Below are 14,580 nucleotides of genomic sequence, written 5' to 3'. Positions count from 1 at the left end.
CAACGAGGCACTGTCAAACTAATATGCTCAACCCCAGGGTTGATTTGCGACGATCTTCCGACGGCCTCAATGATCGTTGCCAGAATAAAATCCTAAAGTAATCTGAATTTTCTTAGATGTGACGTACATCAAAAACTTAAAGATTGATATGTGTTTTTTTTTTCATATTTATTAAAGTTCTTATTGAAAAAAGTCAATTCGCATACGTTTACGAAACGGTACAAATTAATTCAGGGCACGAGAAGTATGATCTTAGCACGCGTCTGTCAACGCGCATCAGTTATCGACTGAATGCCGACATTTTCCCTCGCAGCGATTTCTCTCGTTTTACGTTTCACTAAGCGCGGTAAATCTCCTACGAGTTAAGGAATATTAAATGATAATTAATCGTTCACTAAGGTCGGATATGAAAAACGCTAAATCAGTTAATTGCCGCGTATGCGGGGACTTGCGTATTGGGAAAGTCGTTGCCGACCAGAGGTTATGTAAAGTTCAGAAACTTTCTCGTACATAATTAATTGAAAAGCAGCTAATATCGTTAAAAAGAATTTGTAAACTTTTTTGCATTAGGTTCTTCTATTCACAATAACTTTTCGTTCAAAATTTTTTTCGATTACCTCCAAAAATAGCCGAGATACATTCTGTTGTTAATCGGTCTGACATTCTCGCGGTCACAGTTTTTGAGTCGGCGCAATACAATCCTTATGGAAAAAATTGGCCTATCGGGCGGTACTTAAATGCAGATATCTCCGTTAATTCTTGACCATTTTTCGCAAACTTGGTATTGTTTTCTTATTTTCACTTAGATCTATCCACTGGTGCAGTTTTTATTTAAATCGGATGAACTTTAATTTTTTTGTAACATACCTAAATAGAGTAAAGTTATCAGCGAAAATAAGAATAGTCTATTTTGTCTGAACTTTGGCAATTTTACCATAGCTTACCGAATTTATTTACTTGTAGTCTTGTGTGTTTTTTCACCGTAGGTGCATTGGCAATTATTCTGCACGCTAAACTTCGAATTAACTTTCTACGACTAGGGGTTAAAGCTATACAAGCCACCAAAATACGACAAACCAATATTTCTAACCCGTTAATTTTTTCACCGTAGGGACATTGGCATTTATTCTGCACGCTAAACTTCGAATTAACTTTCTACGACCAGGGGTTGAAGCTATACAAGCCACCAAATGACGACACTCGGAAGACGTATTTGCGACCGAACGACGGGTGTGCCACCACAGATTTCAAGCCTTGAACATCGTTTCTGCTGTGTCGAGACTAGAGCATACGCAGCCATGCGTGAAAAAATTGGGCTTCTGATTGCATTTCTGACCGCTTTGAAATTTTCATTGGTTAGAGATGGAATTTTTCTCCATATTACTAAGGCTATTACTTTTATTTTTTGCTACGAGGTCACCAAAATTATGTGGCGCTACGTGTCCATATATTTGAGCATAGCTCTCTTGTTCTATTACTACTGTAAATACACCTAATCACAGGAACAAGATGGATTTGCTCTTGACTTGATTGTTGAACCACTAAAAGGTGAAGGTTGTGTGACTTTACATCGTGTGCTCACTGTGAACGAAATTCCGACATTCCGTATCAAATAAATTTCCTAAAAGGATTGAATCAGAAATGCATGGATATCTTCAGGGCATTGAATTTCCAAAATTGCCAAATGAAAGAGGTATGTTCATGATTGGAGTGAATGTACCTGAAGTATTCTGGGTGAAAGATGAAAGACGTGGTACTACAATGAACCAGTTGCAAAAAGAAGTATTCTTGGTTGGTCACTGGTCGGGCCTGCCTTTAATAAAGCTTCTGGGAATGAAAGTTTTCATGTACATTTTCATCATGTTGAAGTGCAAAGTGAAGATCTTCAACAACAAATTCGAGAGATGTGGGAAACAGATTTCAAAGATATATCATTGACTCCAACACCAACATTGTCAAGAGAAGATTAGTATGCATTACAACTAATGAAAGATAATATAAAAATGGTGGATGGACATTATCAATCTCTCTTACCATGGAAGCCAGGATGTCCTGAATTTCCTAATAATCGTGATGCGGTTATGAGAAGAACCAACAGTTTGGGGGTACGCTTGTTGAAGAATGATGTTTGTTTTAAGAGACGAATATTGCAGTACCATGGCTGAGTTTATACAGATAAAAATAAATAAATTGACATAAAATTCTTGTTCATAATCATCAGACATAGACAGCCAATTATCTGAAGCAAGCATGAGAATGGCCAACATTTTTCATATAATTTACGTAATAGCTTGAACAATTTGCATAAGTTATCACGTTTTTGCAATAAAATGCAAATACGGATTGTAGTCTCATATTTCTTTTATTACGTCACTATCTAACTCGTGATAAGGCATGGATGTTGTTTATTAACTTACCCAGAAAACATGGAAACTTCAAAAGTCAGTACATTACGTTCTGGGAAAGTGATTCAGAATTCCAGTTATTTATATACGAAATCGCACATGTCCTAAGTACTTCTGTTCAAATATATCGTTTCTTCATATGAAAACATACAGTTAAAACGACACACGTAATACATTTCTTTTTTCACGTTTGTACTTTTTTCAAGTTATTTTTAAAAACGGTTCGAAGAAGTAGTTAGTCCTTTTAGAATAGTTTTCAGGTGATTGGTAATAGTGCTACAAGATCCGTTAATCGCGTTGTCGAATCGAATTGTAATAGAATAACGTGCTCTCGGCAAATATATATTGAGTAAGAGTAACCGTGCAGGTAGGAAAATTATAACTGAAAATCAGAAATTGAGTGCTTTACATCTGTTTGCTAGAAAGTCCTAGTTTTTTCCTACTATAGAGTCAAGCAAGCCAATACGATAGGCGAGTGCAATTTCCGCGTTCCGTAGTTGAACGTAATAGTTGATTTGTAGAATAATGTCGACGTTAAGATTTCTTTCGTTGAAAGCATTTCTCGAAGCTTTGAAAACTTGGCCAACTCTCGGAATTTTCAATATGTGAAGATTGCCCGACGAGTTGTAATGTAGCAAACGTTCGGTAGCGTTGAATTTTAGAAAGCCGCGGGTCCTGCAAACTTTCGTATCTTCTACGCTCCAAACTATTGTGAAAGCGCCTGTGCGACAGAAACTCGTGTTCGGTTCACATTGGCTTAAATCAGCTAGAGGAGAATCCATTTTCCGTGTTATGTGATTGAAGTACAAAAGACCCTTTTCCACGGGCCACAAATATTTGTATTCGACTTGGTTTCCAATGATGCTGCAATAGATGATTGGGTCGACTTGAGAGAATAAAGTTGATGTTCGTTGGTTCGCCAGACAATAGGTTGTATAAATAGGTTGTATAAATACTGCTGTTTGGTGTAAAAAATCGGTTTGCGTATATCGTATGCTCAGCAAAATTGATTTTGTCTGTGTCATTGTTATTTCCTGTGTAGCTTGCTTTGTCGACGTCGGTATAGGCACATTTAAAAATCCAATAATAATATGAAGTTGTCCTGGTAATTTCGAATTTCAATGAGGCGGCTTGATTTGCTAAAGTCCTGATCCGTTTGACACACAAAACATTTAGTTGTAATTTATAAGTTGATAATGAGACACAAATTCAAAGAATTTGGGCGTAAATGCTTGAGAAAGAAAATTCCTGTATATATACACGAATTGTTGAATTCGGGCGTTGAAGCTTGAAAAATAAAAATACACGAGCGTGAACTCGGGCGTTAAACTTGAAGAGTTGAAGTTGAGTTAGTCCTGTCGGATCGCAGGAGGTCCTGATCCAGATTCTTTGTTTTGAGGAAAAAATCTATTACGTTCTGGTTTTCTCGACTGCTTATTAAATTGACAAACCGCCGAAAACTGCAGTGCGGTTACTTGCTTGATTCCTATGTTGTTGACGTATTGTCCATTGACTTGATAACTGATAAATTTCATTTCCATTTTGAAGGAAGGAATTTAAGTTGTTTGGCTATGGCCAGTGGTGGGATTCAAATTTTTTGTCAGCCGGTTCCATCATACAAATGACGAATTTTCAGGCGGTTCTGTTACAAAAAGTCATGTAATGCTAACTGGTTCGCTGATCTCATAAAATTCCGCGAGACGGTTCTATAGAACCGGTGCGAACTGGCTGAATCCCACTACTGGCTATGACCCTATCTGCGTGTCCACACTCCCGTGTTATTGAACACACGTTTAACAGAGTGTAACTCCGACCTGAACTCATCAGAAGTCAATGAGCACACAATAGATTGAACGCCAAATGTTTTGATATGGTAAAGATGCGCAATTGAATTGATCCCAATGACAGATAACAAATTACACTCAAAACCTTGATGCAGTTTTGTGATGAAACCAAATTTCTAACTAACAAAAAAAGTTAAAGACAAGCAACACTGAGCGAGGGAAATAAATCATATAGGAAATAAATTAGAGCAACGACCTTGTTTCAAGCTAATAACATGCACTATTAACAATACGTGGTAAAAAATATTGAAATACACAGTAACTACCCCAATGTGCTCGCTACAAAATAACTTAAGAAGTCCCAAAGAGTTTCAGTTTAGTTCCAATATCCAAACATTTGTCCCGCAAATGGCTAAAAGAGGTTATCGTTACATGTAAATAGCACTTTTATGAAAAATGGGCGGTGTGGCCCACCTTGCTAAGCGTTAGGAATACGCTCACCAACGCACCTCTGATTGCATTGCGTGGGTTGGCAAGTTCGAATCCCATGCGGAGATATTTATGTGCGAGAGGTTCACGTAACCGCTGGTACCACAATGGCAGCGCAGTCCAGCTAAATATTGAAGGTATGGAGTGAAAGATAAAGTTTGATAGAAATATCGCGTATCACAGGAATTAAAAGAAGTTGAAAAAATATAAACTAAAAATAATAACATTCCGGTGAGTCCTACGACTTTACCGACCGTTGATTTTTCACAACAACAATCACCCAACAATAGCCATTCAGCAGCGATTCACAGGTCCTTAAAAAGTATTTAAACGATTCGACTTTTCCATATACATTGGAGAAACCATTTTTATGTCAATTTTGTATAGTTATAAGTAAACATATCGATATACCGTTATTTGCCAGCGTCTATTTAAATTTTAATTTTACTCAATACGTAATCACGAACTTGAAATGACTTTTTAAACGTAATTTCAATATATTCGATACTGAATAATTTTTTGTATATAATAATAAATACGAATACTGATATATTACGTAAAAATTTGTTGCGTGTTGAATTTCATTGTTACATCCACGAAAGCGAATTATGATGGTACTAACAGGAAGAAGCCAGGTGAAAATGGTTATTGCAGCGAATTCAAACACAAGAAAATGCTATCTTCGTCTGCAATATTGCCTTAATGCACAATGACGCAATATTTATAGAAGTACTCTTAAAAGTACTTAAATCAGGACGATTACCTCACTAAAGCAACTAGATGTTCATATCACGTCGGCCAACCCAGCAGTTAAAGAGATTCTCTTTTTAGTTCATGCATAAAAGTTATGTGCAATGGAGCTTTCATTTATAAGAAAATGCTAGGGAAATAGTCGGCAAGTTCAGCTCAATTCCTAAACATGTGCGAAAAGCAAACTCTATTGCACAATGCATAATAAGCCCGGTATTGTATTGGAAAATTAAAAAGAATTTGTTATCTATCTACATGAGAACTGAAACGGAGTTACGCTAGTTACACACTCATACATCTGCCACCTTTGAAAGTACAATCAGGTTTACTTACCCAGGGGATTACGTTAATTTTGGTATGCTACATTATGACTAGTTATGATTATGACCGTGATAATGTTTAGCTTTCGTATAGTTATTATTTTAATATACAGTAAATTGTAGGCATCGGTAACGTACCACAAAAAATGGTAAGTTGTTTTATTGTTTTTTTTTTTATCAGGACTCAACAGTGTGCAAAACGTATTATTTAAACGAACGTGTCAAATACCAAGTTTCAGCCATCTTTTTAAAAATGCTTTATTTTATATTTGTCGCAGTAATTTTGTGCTCGATATCTATTCTAGTTTAATAATTTTTTAGATTGTATTCAGTATTATTATAATGTAATTTTATTGTTCATAATTGAAACCGGGGTGTTCAAAGACTCTTTATTCGAAATGACTACTCCACAAAAGCTAGATTTTGACAGGTGAGATATTTTTACAAAGATGTATTGTGTCCACTTGATACATATAATACCAAACTGAAGTAAGAACCAATGATTTCGATAAATTTAATCCCAACTTTAAGCAAATTTGAATCGCTAATTACCTCTTTTACTTAGAGATGAGTCGACCATTTTTGATTTTATTAACGATTATAAAAATGCATCTCAACCGTCAAAATTCTAATATATATAATATATTAAGCTAGGAAAACACAATAAACTAATAGGAATAGCTACAATTGCTCATCATTTATTATTTCATTCATCTGGTCTAATAATTATTCAGATAACCAATAAAGGTTATTTTGTTTGTAGATTCTTTTCTGAAGTAAGTAAAAGACGAAGACCATGTGCGATAAGGTAACATTTCACAAAAAAACTAGTGTTATTGGGATCAGGTATAACTTTACGATTACTTTTAATATTTAAACCAATGGAAATTAAAAATAATTTCCTTGACACTTGATTTGACTTGACTTGATTGATTGCTTCATCTTTTCAAGCGCAAACGCGACCGAAATGCACATTCTGCTTCAAACTATACTCTGATGCGTTGCTTTCGCAGTTTGTTGAAGGTGCGCGCGATTCTAACGAAGCATTTTCCTGATAATTGAAGTTCATGTACGAAGAATAAAGCAATTTACCTTAATCTATGTATGCTCTCTGGCTTGCTTAGATAATGAAATTGAAAGACATTTGTATAAAAAAATATTGTGTGTTGAAATATAAAATATTGTGTGTACAAGTGTGAGTATGTGTGCTTGGGACACGGAATTTAAATTGATATATTTTGACGACAGCATAAGATATGTTTATTGGAAACATAGTTTACCTATCGATGGTTTGCAAATCAGTTATCGCAGTTGCAAAGCTCATACCCATTTAATCGGTTGTTTTACCCGAAATACAGAAATAGTGATAATGCGCTTGAAAAACACAGAGCATAAGCCAACTAATCTTCTAATTTCAGACAATCCGTTGCCACTTTAGCAAAAAGTTCTCCGACGATTATTTCCTTTGGCCCAGGTATGCCGAACCCATCTACATTTCCCTTTGAAAGTATTGATGTCAAAATCAAAAACGGTTCAACAGTCAAGATAGAGGGGGAGGAACTTGCGAAAGCTTTGCAATATTCGAAGTCTGGGGGGTGAGTATATTTAGAGACACAAATCTTCTGAGAAGTTGAATTGCAAGGTTCTATTTTGTCTGGAATACGAAGCAAGCTTCCATGATTGTTTTTGTAAGTTCCGCGACACTATGTCAACTCAGACACGAGCGCAATTGTTTTCATTGCAACAGTGCATAGCAAACTTTGTTCACTTGATTGCGTATGTGTTTCAAATAACTAATGACTATTCTTTTACTTGCTTTCTATATTCCGTTATTCATACATGCTATGCATTCATTCAAAAAAGTTTCATCAAAATGTAATTTGGATTAGATTATATATCCTTATTTATTGTAACCATATACAATATTAGTAGTTAGCGTTTTTTAATGCTTATATCTATACACTTTTATTTTCAAGCATTGAAGAGCTAAAGGAATGGCTGCAGAAAATTCAAAAGCGTTATCACGAACCGCCTCTCATGAACAAACATAGTGAAGTAGAATTCGACTTATATGTATCAGTTGGAAGTCAAGATGGCCTGGCCCAAACATTAGATATGCTTCTATCACCGGGAGATAATATTTTAATTGATGATCCCGTGTTTTCAGGAACTCTTGGATTTGTGAGTTTTATCCTAAATTCTATAAATTTGAAATCTAGTATGATAGTGATAAACATTTTCTGTATTAATAACCTTTATGATTGAAAATAAATTCTTATATAATTTAATGCTCATAACAATATAACATTCTTTAGCTAAAGCCTCTCCCAATTCATCTCATCCCTGTAGAAACAGATGAGTTTGGAATGAAAGCTTGCAGACTCAAGGAAATTATGCAAACTTGGAACATTGAACAAGAATCAAAACTGCCCAAAGTTATTTACACAATTCCTAACTGCAGTAACCCAACTGGTGCAACTGCTTCGACAGAAAGGAAAAAGGAAATATATAAGGTTGGCTCTAAATTTAGCATGTGCATGCTAGTCATCAAAATATTCTTAGGTTCTCTGTCATTCTTAGTTTGACGTTGTAAGATGTAATTTTGATGAGAAAACGGCAAATAAATAGACATAAAGTATGAATATCAATTTAGTCCTTCGTACTTCGTACTCTTGAGTGTGACTACCTTACACACCTCACAGTCGGTTAGTGATATTATTAAAGTTCTTCTGTTGAAATAACATTTGCATCGCACATATAAAACAGTCAGAAATGAGTCGAGTTTGCGCAAACAGAATTTGTAAATACGTTCGTAGTTATATGATTCTTGATTGGTATTTCATTTTAGATAGCTCAAGAATACGATCTGGTGATTGTCGAGGATGATCCTTATTATTTTCTGCAATACGGCGATGTAAGATATATTTTTTTATATTAATTTTTATATTTTTGTCCAAGTTTAAGATGATACATTAGTGTATTTTAATTAAGGACATTGCTTCAAGCTATCAAGCTCTTGACACCGATGGTCGCGTGCTCAGGAGTGACTCAATGTCGAAGGTAAATACTTCATATTAATGCTTAATAAATTTTGAATGTGTACTGTCAATAGTGGTGAACTTGTTATGCGCGATCATGCTCTCGCTATATTCCTAAACAATTGGACTTCTAATTGGCAGAATTGCAACGCATTGATGTAAACTCTATACGCTGCTGCACATTTAAATCGCTTTTGTTATGCCAAACCTCAACCTGACCTATATGTTTAGCATTTCTGAATTAAAGTTATAATTATTCTTTGTTATTTATTAATTTAATAAAGGTGTTATCGGCCGGAATACGCCTAGGATGGGTATCTGGAGCAAAACCTTTTATTCAAAAGCTGATACTCAATCAAGAGGTGACAACGCAACACAACAGTACTTTAATCCAGGTACATTTTTCAATCTTCAGGGCGAGTTTGTAGCTATTCACTAATACTGAAGAAAGCTATTGCTATAATTATTTTTATCACATATAGATGATCGTATTGAAACTTTTGGAACAATGGAAATTTGTCGGATTTCAGAATCACCTAACCGATATCAAAAAGTTTTATAAATCACAACGAGATGCTATCATATCCAGCGCTAACAAGTGGCTTACAGGTATATTTTTAATGATTTATCTTCAAAGGTAAAATATGAAGTTTTGCATCGATTGTCGTATTCTGGAGTATTCTTAATGGTATTTTGTTTGATCGATCAGTGACAAGTTTCGAAGTCCTGCCAGGAAGGCATTAATGTCTTTGATGTTTGTCTGCATATACGTTTCTCTAAAAGCAGGACTTCTATCTCTTATTAAAGTTCATGTTATATACTGGTATGATGATATTCAGCTTGAGACTGATTTTCTTCCATTTTTTGCAGGATTAGCGGAATGGAATGTTCCCGAAGGTGGAATGTTTTTGTGGCTCAAATTATTCGGGATCGATGACACAAAGGAATTGGTTCAGAGGGGTATAATAGAAAAAGAGATTGTTATGATTCCGGGATCAGCTTTTAATGTAGAAGATAACACAAAATCATCATTTTGCAGACTATCTTTTTCGCTCATATCACCTGAAAATATTGAGGAGGTGTGTTGAACTTTCATAACCAGCGACCTAGCGTAATCTGATTTACATGAGGTTCTTCCATGATTTTTGAAAATCAGGCAACGGGATAATTTATAAATATCGCAAATTTGAGAGAAATTACGCATAAAATTATGCAGTTATTGGTTGCAGCAATTTTCAAATGTTTACGAAATCTGCCCAGATAATATGGGAGTTAAATTGTGGAAACCTCATCCAAAATCTTGGCTACTCCTTTAATCTTGAATAAAAAGTTAAAATCAATTGAAACATAGATCTTAACAAACTGAAACAAAATAGGAGATGTCAACAGAGTCTACCACAGCAGTGTGCAAACACAATTGACATTGCTTCATATATATAACAACCGCCATAATGTGTGGGCACATATATACTTCCGTGTTTCTTGGCATTTCAATCTGAAAATAAATTATCGAATCAAACATTTCTTGGGTAGAATACAAAACATTTTCGCCCCTGGTCGTACAGATTGTTTTCGAATCTGATGTAAATAGGAATTAAAAACTGAATTCAAATTTTACAGGGAATTCAGAGACTTTCTAATCTGGTTCGTGAAGAGTTGCATAACAACAACAAATAAATTTCTGTGGTACAATTTTAAGAAAAATCACGAAGAGTTTCTACATAAATCTAATTTATTACAATTCTTCAAAATAAAATATTCTTAAAACCTTTTATATAAGAGTTATTTCTCTGCATGATTAAAACAGTTACATCATTTTATAGTGGGCTACAATTCATCAGTTGCGCATGGTAATGGAAATCTGATTTTTTAAGATTGTTTAAAAGCTTAGCGATTGTTCGAGTTAGCTCAGTTATACTATATTGATAGTAAGTATGTATACAAAGCACTTCTATATATATATAGTACTTTAACATATATTTACCGAGATAGAATTGAAATATTGCAATATTTCATAACAATATTCACTCAAGAATATATCCTGTCTCAAATATTTGGTGCTCTGACTCCAGCAAAACTTTTTGCGGTCGCCACAGCCAGCGACACTGTAGGAAATATTTTTATTGCAAATTTCTCATCATCTATACTATACCATACAACGATAGTTTCATGAGCACATCTTCTTGTATAGATGCTAATGGGAGTGTCATTTTCACCTTCGATCGTTTCGAAATCACTGGTTTTTGACACTTTTTTACCAATTGTTGGATTCACAGATTAATCATGGCGAAGATCTGTAATATTTTTTTCTAATGACGACATGTTGGCATACGTTGGAGGCTGCGTAAATTGTATAATCTTTATTCCTGGTATTTCATGCGCATCCTGATAGAAATTCACATCTCTATATACGCCAGTTTCATCCAGAGCACCTACGAACTTGGTCGATACCATACGTTGTCTTAGTCCGCCACAGCAAAGAGAAAATATTACTCCTAAAAGTAGTCCAGTATCCACGCCAAGAAGAACGACAAATAGGAATGTGAGAAGCCATATTGAAAAATCATATTCATCGATTTTCCAAAGCCGAGGTAATTTTTCAAACTGCATGAAAAGATTATGTAGGTTTGCTAATATTATACAAGCTAGACAAGCGACAGGTAAGCTTTCAAAAACTGGTCCGATAACTAGTAATACAAGAAGCATTACTAAACAAGATACAAGCGAAGCAATCTGTGTGTTTCCATCGCCACTTTCCTGCACCGCGCTTCTTGCTGATGCATCTCCACCCGAATGACCACGGAAGAATCCTGACACTATTTGACATAACCCAATCTGCAGGCTTGTATATGGGAACGGGATTTCCATGGTAAACGTCCCGTGGGATGGGATGGGCCGACACACATTTGTATTGCTCATGGGACACGAAAACCGTATGATTTTCAAGGAACTGATGGTAAAACATTTCGTTATGGACTTCGTGTCTATATATTTGAGCATAGCTTTCTTGTTAGTTATAAAGAGCAAAATATATTCAGCCTTAACAATATGTTTCGTGAAGGGGCTGATGGACACATGATATGATAATGGTATGATAAATCTGAATTTAAAGTAAATTTTGTTGTGTTGCATGTCTCATCGTACATATAGTCCTATTTAGTAGACGCTAAACCTAAAATTAACAAATCCCATGGGGTGGGACAAGCATAATTGCAATGGGATGGGAATGGGACAGAAAAATATGTCCTATGGACAAGCCTAGGGATGGGAGTGCGCAACGCTTCTTGAAAAATAAAAGAAAAATAATCTTTATCTACAAAAAAAACGAATTTTTAGAAATATACTTATTTATTATAACACCATCACAAAATTTTGCGACGCTCTAGCAAAATTGAAACTGGACTAGGTAAAAACAATTGCGCTATCGACGAAGTCTTTGTTAAGGGGAGCGCTTATGTTAAAACCATTTTTGAAATTCAGTCTTGGTCATATTTTTAGGGAAACACAGTAGAATCATCGCGCTTGCATAACAAGGCATATTCTGATGTTTCTCATTATTGCAAATAATGTGTATATGAATCAAATTCGCACAAACCACAAACCGATGCTAAGCCATATGCTATGTTTGATCAATAAGAGAGAACAATTCCGGATAAGGATCAGACCGTCGGTGGCCTGACATTGTAATTCATCATTTAGGCCTGCATAAACAAACATTGGGCCACGGATGGACTTGCTACGCAGCGAAAAGCATTTGCACCCATTACATTGAATAATTTAATAACCTTACTCTGAGAAAACATGTGCTTGTTTTTGTTATTGAGTAGGCCTACTAAAAGTTGTGTCAGTAAAATATCAAAAATGCATATTTCGAACTGTTTAGCATAATAAACTTAGACAAGGGCCGCGAAAATTTTCTTATATCACAAGGGGCCGCGGGCTCAAAAGTTTGGGAAGTCCTGCAATAGAACATGTTTTGGCAGGTACTTAATTGAGGAGACAGTATTGTCGTTTTCAGATATAATAATATAATATAAATTTGATATAAAAAATCTTAACATATTGACCGAAAACAACGCATAAATCAAATCTAGTAAAAACAGAATATTCATTTCCTGACCATTGGCAAAGTGACCTTTTCAACGTTCAAGCATGAATCTCAATAATTACTTTCATTATTTGGTGTTTGTTCGACAAACAACGTATCCCCCACCGAGATCAGTTTGTTAGATAAGTAAAGCATTCAAATAAAAACTAGATCAAATAAATATTTACCGCAAGATGTTATTATTTGATCTGCAATGACCTTGTCGGTCATAGCCGCAACAGCAACGCGACGTTTTTGTCGTTTATCAACAGTTTAGGTTTAGGCCACAATAAAAGGGTGGCACCCACTATTGTGATTGTGAAGCGCTCCTCACTTTAAAAAAAAACGCTAACAACATCATGAACAACAACATAGTAATAACAAAACGATTCATAAGTACAATTCGTGTCCAAACATGTGAAGACAAGAAGGAAACGAATGCCAAAATACACAATACAATTCCACGAATAACTAAGATATTATTGCGAACAAATTAATGACAAAAAATTGCAAAATTTAATCTGAATGGCAAATAGGTTTTAGCGTGTGATTCGGAAACAGTCAACTTCACAGCATATCATTTTCCTTCCCTATCCAAATCTCTACCTTTGTTTTGTATTTCAGTCCCTTTCAAACATATTTCTCGCTGATTAAGTACATTTCATACATCATCGAGAAACAATATTTTGTTTACACACATGTACATATAATGACTATAATAAAAGTAATAAATAAAATACCCCACAACTTAACGTTTTAGACTTCTACACAATTAATCTCATCAATTTTAAGATGTCGTATGGGTAGCAAACTTCAGGGACAACTTGTCATAGTAATCGGAGACAAATTATAAAAAGAGAAATGTTGACTCGAATGTGGACAAGGGTCAACAAAAAAAAATATGAGTTGGATTCGTGTTCCAATCTAATTTACGCTTTTGGTCTAAAAAATGTAACAATGACGTTTTTCGAAGCCAGAAATTCTTCTACGCTGAAAACAGGTCATTGAGGTGTTTATACACCTCCATGATATACCACGATTTATCGTTCCGAATTCAAACAATATACAGTATTTCATAATATCGATATTCAAAATGTCTGTTTCATTTTCAAATATTTAGTTTTTAATATTACATCATAGGTTGGGAAATCTATTTAGCCAAAAAAATTCCAGCTATTGATTTGGTTATAACATATAAATATATAAAGTAAATATTTATTTAAATATAACGATCTCCAGTTTGAGATGGACAGTCGAAAAGCTTCAGTGTCAAAAATCAGAATACTTTCTTTTATTGAAAAATCAGTTGTTGAGGAGAAACAAGAGTATTTTTTTTTATCTTAAGTGAGGTTTAGTACTAAACCGAAAGTTGTCATCGTCATATCTTTCTCGCGTTGGACTCGGTGGTGTACATCATCAGCGTGAAATAGATTTTAAAATGATCAAAAGCGAAAGAACGATAAGGTAAAAATGATGTATTATTGGAGTTTTGAGGTTGAATGTTTTAGAATTAAACGCCAGATTACGATTCACTGCTTTCAAAATAAGCAGCAAATATCTTCATTCAAAATGACAATTTTGTGTCAATACTTTGTTCGCAATATTTTCATATTTATTTGTGTTTTTGCTTTGAAACACTATATATTCGGGAATTCTTAGCTGCTTCAGTTTAAGTCGGTGCTATTTGACTTCACAATTGTTTAGTTT

The 14,580-nt window shown here is 34.8% G+C and overlaps 2 protein-coding genes across 2 annotated transcripts; one reads left to right on the top strand and one right to left on the bottom strand.

Moving 5' to 3' along the window:
- Positions 1–6,012: 6,012 nt before the first annotated feature.
- LOC120336361 (kynurenine/alpha-aminoadipate aminotransferase, mitochondrial-like) lies at positions 6,013–10,565 on the top strand. The gene is made up of 11 exons (XM_039404033.2): positions 6,013–6,178; positions 6,512–6,556; positions 7,167–7,343; positions 7,725–7,929; positions 8,064–8,261; positions 8,597–8,662; positions 8,740–8,808; positions 9,071–9,181; positions 9,269–9,395; positions 9,657–9,865; positions 10,407–10,565. Exons 1-11 carry the CDS (start codon positions 6,147–6,149, stop codon positions 10,461–10,463), a joined length of 1,296 nt encoding a protein of 431 aa, XP_039259967.2. The 5' UTR covers positions 6,013–6,146; the 3' UTR covers positions 10,464–10,565.
- Positions 10,566–11,063: 498 nt separating this feature from the next.
- Positions 11,064–11,654, bottom strand: LOC144432074 (prestin-like). Its single transcript, XM_078120117.1, has one exon. The coding sequence runs from the start codon at positions 11,652–11,654 to the stop codon at positions 11,064–11,066; it is 591 nt and encodes a 196-aa protein (XP_077976243.1).
- Between the last annotated feature and the right edge of the window lie 2,926 nt (positions 11,655–14,580).

This window comes from Styela clava, chromosome 2 (genome assembly GCF_964204865.1).
Source record: "Styela clava chromosome 2, kaStyClav1.hap1.2, whole genome shotgun sequence".
In the NCBI taxonomy this organism is placed as follows: domain Eukaryota; kingdom Metazoa; phylum Chordata; class Ascidiacea; order Stolidobranchia; family Styelidae; genus Styela; species Styela clava.
The sequence above is the reverse complement of the archived record's forward strand: the minus strand, read 5'-3'. Positions and strand labels throughout refer to the sequence as shown.

Bases quoted from the DNA above. Each gene is read 5' to 3' on its own strand.
- LOC120336361 (XM_039404033.2), top strand. From the start codon at position 6,147: ATGACTACTCCACAAAAGCTAGATTTTGACAG. The intron at 8,262-8,596 runs GTTGGCTCTAAA...ATTTCATTTTAG, and splicing joins GGAAAAAGGAAATATATAAG to ATAGCTCAAGAATACGATCT. The intron at 8,663-8,739 runs GTAAGATATATT...ATTTTAATTAAG, and splicing joins ATTTTCTGCAATACGGCGAT to GACATTGCTTCAAGCTATCA.
- LOC144432074 (XM_078120117.1), bottom strand. From the start codon at position 11,654: ATGGAAATCCCGTTCCCATATACAAGCCTGCAGATTGGGTTATGTCAA.